Below are 9,558 nucleotides of genomic sequence, written 5' to 3'. Positions count from 1 at the left end.
TCTATATAATTAGAATCATATCCCGAGTTTCCCAGACTCGTTTCAATGTAGAAATATTGGCTATTATTTTTATAGGCGTCCTAAAGTCATTTAAAATAATAGAAGTTTTATTTCTCAATTATTATAAACGGTTTAAAGCGGTATATAAGCGAGGTACGTCGGGTTATTACTGCTTAATGTTAATTAATTATTATTAGATGTCGAGGTCCCCTGTATTCTTAGTTTGTTTATCTTATAGATGTGGTGTTGGTGGGCATTAAAGTGTAATTTCCTAACGTAGAGTCACCGGTAGATCTCGATAAGGTATTTTAATTTCTCGCCGTCCGCATTACAGAGTGGATTGTTCGCTATCTATCTTACTTTATCTGTGACATTATTAACATCATCATCATCAACACATCGTTATCGAAGTTTCATTTTTTGTTGCATTTAACAATAATAAAACTGAAATAATAAAAATGTCAAAACACAATGATATAAAGAAGCACATGAAATCAAAAATCATAATATAATATTTTGATATCATTGTGTTTTGATATTTTAGATAGTAGTAGTACATTACATACTTTAACTAAGGGCCTGTTTCACTACTTCCGATAAGTGCCGAATAGGCTAGTCACCACTTAACTTGACAGATCAAGTATGGAGAACCTGTCAAAAAAGTTGTGAATAGCCTATTCGGCACTTTATCAGAAAGTGAAACAGGCCCTCAAAGTTTTAACATACGATCAATTTAATTTATTTCGGAAGCGACAAATACATAAGAGGATACACCAGGGGCTAGAGAAATGGAAAAAAAGTACGTGTAATATCTATAGCTGTCTCCCTTACCTCAAGCCTATAACCGCAGAACGCGATAGAGACAACTGCAGAAAATCAACGATTCGTTGTACCCTGATTCCTTCTACAAAACTTAACCGATTTAAGTACGTTTTTCATTAAAGATTAAAGAAAGGCTTGAGCTGTGTTCCTATGTTTGTTTTTTTTTTGTATAATCTAGCCAAATCTGTTTTCTGGATGTTTGAACACAGCGGAAAATCTGGCCATTTTTTTGGGTTTTTGAACGTTCATATCTTATTTAAAAATTAAATTATGAAAAAAAAAGAACATTGGGACATTGTATTAGTTGCCGTAGATATTCAGGAAAAAAATTATAACTCTATAAGCATTATCCATAGAGGAAACAGGGGACAACGTTTGTATGGAAAAAAGGGCGGTGTGGACTCCTCTTAAATATACGATAAATCTTTCAAAATGTTATCTATCGTCATATTTTGTAATGAACTCTTAAATTTCGTCCAAACGATGAAAAACTTTTTTCAAATATCAATAAATAACTTGAATCAATAATTGTAAATCTTGTAATTTAATGTTTTTTCAACGACTACGCATTACACGAAAGAGTCATGTTACTCGGCACAAGGGAAAAAGTATTATGTCATAAGTGATTGCCTTTCGCCGCCTGTTTTCTACGACAATAGTTCATAATTATCATTTACATAGTATAATATATTATCTTATATTAAACTCTTACGTGAGAATCGTTTTCATAATACTTTAGTGGTTTGTTTCCATTATACTTAGGGACGACACGGGTAAAACGGTACGACAACTTAAGAAAAGGGTCCGGAAACCCAAAACGATAATATGTCAGTGTCATTGAGAATTATAATATATTCTCGAGTGACAATCATTTCGAAGGAAAGTGGCTTTGTTAACTATAAGACCGCCTGCGCGGCGTAGCAGAGGAAGTAGGTGTCTAAGCACACTTGGCCGAAAATACGCAGCCGAAGTTCGGTATCATTACGCCTGCAATGTATTTTAAATTTGCATTTGCGCATTGCATGCGTAATCATGCTGAACTTTGGCCGCGTATTTTCGGCCTACTGTGTTTAGACACTAATAGTCCATGCGGCGAAAACCTATGACTCCTTCTGTTGTTACGTTTTTTTTCTGGCGGCACTCCTAGAGTCATATCCGTTGTTTTTTTAAGTATAATAACATTACTTGACGAAGTTATAATAAATTTGACGTGGGAGAGCCATACTTCGGCACGAATGGGCCGTTCAGTTTTACCTATGGGGACAGCTAAAATTTTTAATATTTTTTCCATTTTTGTATCAAAATATTAATGCGGTTTATAGACTAAATCTACTTACCAAGTTTCAATAGTATAGCAGATAGCTCTTAGAGTTTCGGAGAAAAGTAGCTGTGACATACGGACGGACAGACAGACAGACATGACGAATCTATAAGGGTTCCGTTTTTTGCTATTTGGCTACGGAACTCTAAAAAGGTCGTAGATGCAAAATCATTAATTCAAAAGTACTTCTGAAATCGTGACGGCATACAATGGACACTCTAAGCTCCTCTTGAATTACCATACATTAAAACAACACCATTTAGGAAATAATTTTACTATGATATCTTTTAAAATAGGGAGGAATTCACGCATAGTACCTCTATATAATTTTTTTCGGAATGATGACGCCAGGTTTTACACTCTACTAGGTTTTTCAGCACTCTTAGCCATCCCAATTCTTCTAAGGGTATCTTTTATCGTTCACATGAGCCATTTTTCGTAATAGTGGACTCAACAGGCCTTCAGAACAATCCGCAACATGAAATATTATACCTGTTACCTAGCAATGGTTTTCTAGATGATGCCCGCAACTCCTAACGCCAAAAATTCGTTTGTTTTGCGAATACCGTATATTTTACCGGTATAGAAAGTATCCTATGTCCTTTTCCAGGACTCCCGAGTATCTTCATACCAAATTTCAGGAAAATCAATCGATTTTCTTCGCATTTTCGCATTTATTATAATATTAGTATTGAAGTATGGATTGTGATGAATACTTATCTCATACTTTAAGTTATACAGCATATCATATAGATTTTTAAGAATGTTAGAAAATTCCATTATTTCATAGAGCAGAGCTTTTTTATTATTGATGCTTTGCAAGCCAACTTAGCTGATTACATACTATATGTGCACGACAGACAGTAAATAGTGTATGGACCATGGACATTTCAGTGAAAAATAGTGCCATTCAATGGGATGGGTTTAGAGCCAGTGTGGTAGTGCCGATTTCTGTAACCGAAAAGTGAGGGAGATAGTATACATCTCGAGCGGGCTATCCTTGTCCCAGACAAGGAAGTCCCGTGCGAAAGGGACAGCCAGAGGCGACCGTTATGTCAGGGGGCGACGAGGTAGTATAAATATAGGAAAAAGAGATTTTTTTAATTATTTCGGTTACGGAGGTCGGCACGAACATGTTTATTATGTAAAATTATAGCTAAGAGAATTGTACAAATAAAACCAATGTATATTTTGTAAATTAATGTAATTTTCGTGGAAACTCAATAAATTTTCCTTCCAAGGGGGTGAGGCATGGAATGTTCTAGAAGCTGGGTACCGGGGCCGATATAAATATGGGTCGGCCGCCATAGTACGACACTCGCTCTCCAACGTTGCCCAGCTTCGGAACTACTGTGTGCTTGCTACCTGGAACAAGACTGAAAAAGTGTTTAAATTCATCTCCTCATCAAATAGTCATCATCATCATCATCCTCATTACTACAAGAAACGCTGACCTAGGCGATCTACGGGGAATTAGCGCAAGCTGTTCCCCACATTGTATGGTCCTTCGCAAAGCCGGATTCTACGGCCGGATTCTCTCCGAGGAAAAAAGAAAATTAAGAAGCCAGTGCGGTCAGTGAAGAAAGATGTCCAAATCGAAGGCTTCAAGCATCGCCGATGGGGCCGAACGAGCGAGTCAAACCGGAGTCCAGACGAGAAGCGGAGCATCGACGCGCCCCGCGGCTCCACCGGTCGAAGAACAGGAGGAAAACTCCAGGGAAACCGCCGAAACGTCCGAAACAGAACAAACCTCGACGGAACGAACCTCTACCACCGCCAGCGAGAAAACAGCAGTAGAAGAGGACTCACGACGGAAGAAGCGTGCGCCTCAGGGAAAGGAAAGCAGGAGGAAAATTTTGGAAGCTGAGGAAAAGCTGGCGGAATTGAAACTGGCAGAGGCACGTGCATCGCTCGCCCTCGCAGAAGCCAAGCTGGCCAGGGAAAAGGCCATGCTGGCCTGCGGAGACGAGGAGGGAAACGAGGTAGCAGAAAAGGAAACGGACAAGGTGGAAGAGTGGGTGCAAGGGCAAACCATTAACCCTGCGGCCGAGGAAAAAGAAAAGCAGAACGAAAATGAAGAAAAGAAAAATGAAAATTCGGAAAATGAACCGGAGCACAGAAAAGCTGAAGAAAAACAGAAGAGCAGCGACATCACTTCGCTGGCGGCGGCGCTCACACAGGCCGTCCGCATGTCAAGAGACGCCCCCAGGTTTCTCCAAGAGCTTCCCCCGTTCGCCGGACATTCGACGGGGTGGCTCGGCTACAGGGCGGCGTACTACGAGACTGAAGAAATGTTCTCGCACACCGAGAATACTATGAGGCTAAGAAGAAGCCTCAAGGGAGCAGCCCTCGAAGCGGTCGAGAGTCTACTCATCAGCCAACCGGAGCCGCGAGCAGTCATCCAGGCGCTGGAAAGAAGATTCGGCCGTCCAGACACACTGGCGATGGGTGAAATACAGAAAATCAAGGCGTTGGGCAGGCTGAGTGACAGCCCGCGCGAACTCTGCATATTTGCTAACAAAATAGCGAATGTGGTGGCCACGCTGGAGACACTTAAAAAGGTACACTATATGTTTAATCCTGAATTAGTGAAAAGTATTGTAGAAAAGCTGCCGCCCATTCTGCGCAACAAGTGGTACGATTTTGCCGCAAGAAGAAAAGAAGATACGTCGGACTTGAAGAAGATGACCCTGTTCCTCAATGAAGAAGCCGACAAATGCAGTGCGTATGCGCTGCCCGAGGAGACCGAACCTCACCCGGAGAGGCCCCAGAGAAGAAGACTGGAACGGGCTTTCGCCACAGAGGTAAGTGGCAGGAAAAGGTGCCCGATGTGCCAGAACGAACACCACTTGACGGAGTGCAAGCAGTTCCTCGGGGCCCCTGTGAACGAGCGCTGGAACATAGCGAAAAAGAACCGCATCTGTTTTCAATGTTTGCGGAGCAACCACCGCCGAGGGGGCTGCGGGGCAAAGAGGTGTAGTGTCAACGGGTGCGGCATGGCGCACCACCGCCTGCTGCATCACTCCAGACCACCGGCAGACCAGCAACAGCCGACGGCGCCGCCACAGGCCATGGAAGCAGGGGAGGCAGCGACCGTGGAAATAGTGAGCAGCACCAACTGCCTTCAGGAACGACAAGCCTTCCTAAAGGTCGCTCCGGTCACGGTCTTCGGCAAGAACAGCACCAGAATAGACACCTACGCACTCATGGACGACGGCAGCACAGTGACACTCATCGATGAAGACCTGGCGGAGCTCCTCCACCTGGACGGGCCTCGCCACGACATGTGGGTGCAGGGCCTCAGTGATACAAAGAAGTACGAAAACAGCAAAAAGGTAAGCTTCAAGATAAGGGGGCGCCACTGTAAAGAAGAGTACGGCGTGGGGAGTGCAAGAACAGTAAAGAAGCTGCTATTCACGCCGCAGAAAATTCGCAAGGAAGACCTGCACGACTGCGCGCACCTGAGGGGCCTTGAAGACCACCTGATGTACGAAAATGCGCGCCCGAGAATCCTGCTGGGTCAAGACAACTGGGAGTTGCTGCTGGCCCTCGAGACGAAAACGGGAAGGAGAAACCAGCCGGTCGCATCCCACACACGACTCGGTTGGGTGCTGCACGGATACAGGTCGTCACATACGCAAACTATAGCCTTCTGTGGCCACACAGTAGCCAAAAAAGAGGAGAAGACAGAAGACAATATGGAAAACATGATGAAGAGGTTTTTCGACCTGGAATCACTTGGGATCGAAGCCAGAAAACAGAAAAATGACCCAGAAGAGCGTGCGCTGGAGATACTTAAGAAAACCAGTCGAAGACTTCCTGATGGGCGCTTCGAAACCGCGCTGCTCTGGAAGGACGAGAAGGAAGTCATTCCCAACAACTACAACGATGCCTGGAAGCGTCTCAGGTCCCTGGAAAAGAAGCTGGATCGAGACCCGGGCCTGAAAGAAAAATACGAAGAAAGAATAAACAACCTGCTGGAATCCGGATACGCAGTGCCAGCACAGGAGCCACCGGCAGCAGGGAGAACATGGTACTTACCTCACTTCGCCGTGTGCAACCCAGCGAAACCAAAAATCAGGTTAGTACACGACGCCGCGGCCAGATCCCATGGCCGCAGCCTCAATGACATGCTGCTCTCCGGCCCCGACCTTCTTCAGTCGCTGCCAGGAGTCATCATGAGGTTCCGCCGACACTCTGTGGCGGTAACCGCGGACATCAAGGAGATGTTCATGCGCATCCGCGTCCGGAAAGAAGACCGGGACGCACTCCGCTTCCTGTGGAGAGGTAACGAACGAGAAGAAAAGCCGCAAGAATACCAGATGGCGTCCCTTATCTTCGGGGCCACGTCATCGCCATGCACGGCTCTGTACGTAAAAAACAAGAATGCAGAAGAGTTCCAGGAAAAATATCCGCGTGCTGTAGCGGAAATCAAGAAGAACCACTACATGGACGACTTCATATCTAGCTTCCCGAGTGAAGAAGAAGCACTGGAGACATCGCAGGAAGTCGACATGGTCCACCGGCACGCCGGGTTCGAGCTGCGAGGCTGGACATCGAATAGCGAAGCCATACGCCGACGTCTCGGGAACGACCGAGACTCCAAGGAGGTCCCTGTGGGAGAAGACTGCGCGGACAAGACGCTGGGAATATGGTGGGAGGCGCATGAAGACCTGCTGCGCTTCAACCTGAACGAGGCGAAGATACCTCGCACCATCATGAGCGAGGAGCGGGCCCCCACGAAGCGTGAAGCCCTCAGTGTCGTGATGTCATTGTTCGATCCGCTCGGACTACTGTCACCGCTCACCATGCCCGCCAAGAAGTTCATGCAGGAGACCTGGAGGTACGGCACCGGATGGGACGAGCCCATACCGGAGCAGCTCGTCCCCAAGTGGACGGCGTGGACAAGAGATCTACAACAAGTAAGAAAAATAAAGATTCCCCGCTGCTACAACCTGCAGCCTGAAATGGTAAGCGAAATGCATACCTTTGTCGACGCGAGTGAAGAGGCATACGCCGCAGCTGTCTACATTCGTATGGTGCGCGAGGACGGAGCAGTACACACGGCGCTCGTGGCAGCCAAAAGCCGCGTAGCCCCGCTGAAGCCGACGTCCATCCCGCGCCTGGAGCTGCAAGCTGCTCTACTGGGTACCCGCCTCGCGAAGACTGTGGAGAAAGAACTAGAAGTCGAGCTGGTAAGGAAAACATACTGGAGCGATTCCCGCACAGTGCTGGCGTGGATACGCGCCGAGCCGCGGGCCTACAAAACGTTCGTCGCGCACCGCCTCGCCGAAATAGAGGAAACAACGAAAGTCAGCGAGTGGCGATGGGTGCCGACGAAAGAAAACGTGGCCGACGAAGCGACGCGCGCCACACCCACGGACTTCGGAGCCGCCCACCGATGGTTCAGCGGGCCCGAATTCCTGAAAAAAGAAGAAATATTCTGGCCGAAAGAAGGAAAACCGGCGGAGAAAACGGACACGGGTAAAGAAAAGTGTTTTGTCGCACGATACATCGCGCTACAAGACAGTTTACCCGACATCGAACGCATAGGAAGATGGAAGACGTTGATACGAGCTACAGGTCGTGTACTACAGTTTATTGACCTCTGTCGTTCCCCGCGAGAAACCGTGGCAGCTGTGCGACAACGCACAAAGAAGAATAAAGAAAAGGATGCGGCCTGGGACTCGCGGCGATCGAAGAAAGGAAAATCCGCGACACGAATGGATCCAGTTACGCGAAGAAAATACGTCGCACTCGACGCACGGTACCTCACTCGTGCCGAGGCACTCTGGCTGCGCCGAATGCAAGAAGAATCCTATAGCAAAGAAAGAAAACGAATAGAAGAAAACCGTTCTCCAGCGGCGGGAGACCGCCTCGCCTCGCTGAGTGTCCACCTGGAGGAGGGCCTCATCAAGCTACGGGGTCGAGTAGCAGCCGCAGAAGACATCAGCCGGGAAACCAACAACCCGGTTATCATGGATGGCAGCCACAGGTACACGAAATTATATATCCAACAGATACACGAAGAAATGCATCACGGCGGAGTAGAAGCAACCGTGAACGAGATCCGGCAGAGGTTCTGGGTGACCCGGATACGCCCCACAGTCAAGGGTGTGATCCGGGCCTGCCTGGCCTGCCGCATACGCCGAGCCAAGCCGACGTGTCCGGCCACGGGCGACCTGCCCGTCGCCCGGCTGGCGCACCACGCGCGGCCATACACCTTCACAGGGCTTGACTATTTCGGCCCTGTGGAGGTCACCGTGGGCAGACATCGAGAGAAGAGATGGGTGGCCCTCTTCACATGTCTCACCATGAGGGCCGTCCACCTGGAGGTGGTGACGTCTCTCAGCGCCGACTCCGCCATCGCAGCACTGCGGAGGTTCGTCGCCCGACGAGGACAACCGACTGAACTATGGTCGGACAACGCGACCTGCTTCAAGGCCGCCGAGAAGGAGCTACAACAAGAATGGGAAAAGTATAAGAGCGAAGTCAACGCCCGCCGCATCAACTGGCGGTACATCCCTCCGTCCGCCCCCTTCATGGGCGGTGCGTGGGAGCGGCTGGTGCGGAGCGTAAAGGAGTCCCTGCGAGTCACTCTACACGAGCAGCATCCGAGCGACGAGACCCTCTACACACTCCTGGTAGAGGCGGAAAACATCATCAACTCGAGACCACTTACCTATGTCTCGGTTGACCCCGAGGAGCCCGAGGCCTTGACCCCCAACCACATACTGCTGGGGTCGGGCTGCCATGTACCTGCTCCAGGAAGATTCGAAGAAGAAAAGACATCGGCGCGGCAGCTGTGGAAGCGCGCGCAGCACCTGGCAGACGTGTTCTGGCGGAGGTGGGTGAGGGAGAACCTCCCACTCCTCCAGCACCGCCGGGAGCCACATACCCGAGGCTCCGATCCCGCGGTGGGTGACGTCGTTATCATATGCGACTCGAACCTACCGCGCAACATCTGGCCACGCGGGAAGATCAAGAGGACATATCCAGGCAAGGACGGCGTGGTCGTGGACGTGGAGACCGCGAACGGCCACGTTCTCCGGCGGCCCACCAAGAAGATCGTCGTGCTACCGGGGGTGTCGCCTGCGCGACCGGCGGGAGAAATGTGCACGACAGACAGTAAATAGTGTATGGACCATGGACATTTCAGTGAAAAATAGTGCCATTCAATGGGATGGGTTTAGAGCCAGTGTGGTAGTGCCGATTTCTGTAACCGAAAAGTGAGGGAGATAGTATACATCTCGAGCGGGCTATCCTTGTCCCAGACAAGGAAGTCCCGTGCGAAAGGGACAGCCAGAGGCGACCGTTATGTCAGGGGGCGACGAGGTAGTATAAATATAGGAAAAAGAGATTTTTTTAATTATTTCGGTTACGGAGGTCGGCACGAACATGTTTATTATGTAAAA

At 48.4% G+C, this 9,558-nt stretch overlaps 1 protein-coding gene across 1 annotated transcript; it reads left to right on the top strand.

The window, feature by feature from the left end:
- Positions 1–3,729: 3,729 nt before the first annotated feature.
- LOC121726062 lies at positions 3,730–9,279 on the top strand. The gene has a single exon (XM_042113284.1). It carries the CDS (start codon positions 3,730–3,732, stop codon positions 9,277–9,279), a length of 5,550 nt encoding a protein of 1,849 aa, XP_041969218.1.
- The last annotated feature ends 279 nt before the right edge of the window (positions 9,280–9,558 follow it).

This window comes from Aricia agestis, chromosome 4 (genome assembly GCF_905147365.1).
Source record: "Aricia agestis chromosome 4, ilAriAges1.1, whole genome shotgun sequence".
Taxonomy (NCBI): Eukaryota; Metazoa; Arthropoda; class Insecta; order Lepidoptera; family Lycaenidae; genus Aricia; species Aricia agestis.
The sequence above is the reverse complement of the archived record's forward strand: the minus strand, read 5'-3'. Positions and strand labels throughout refer to the sequence as shown.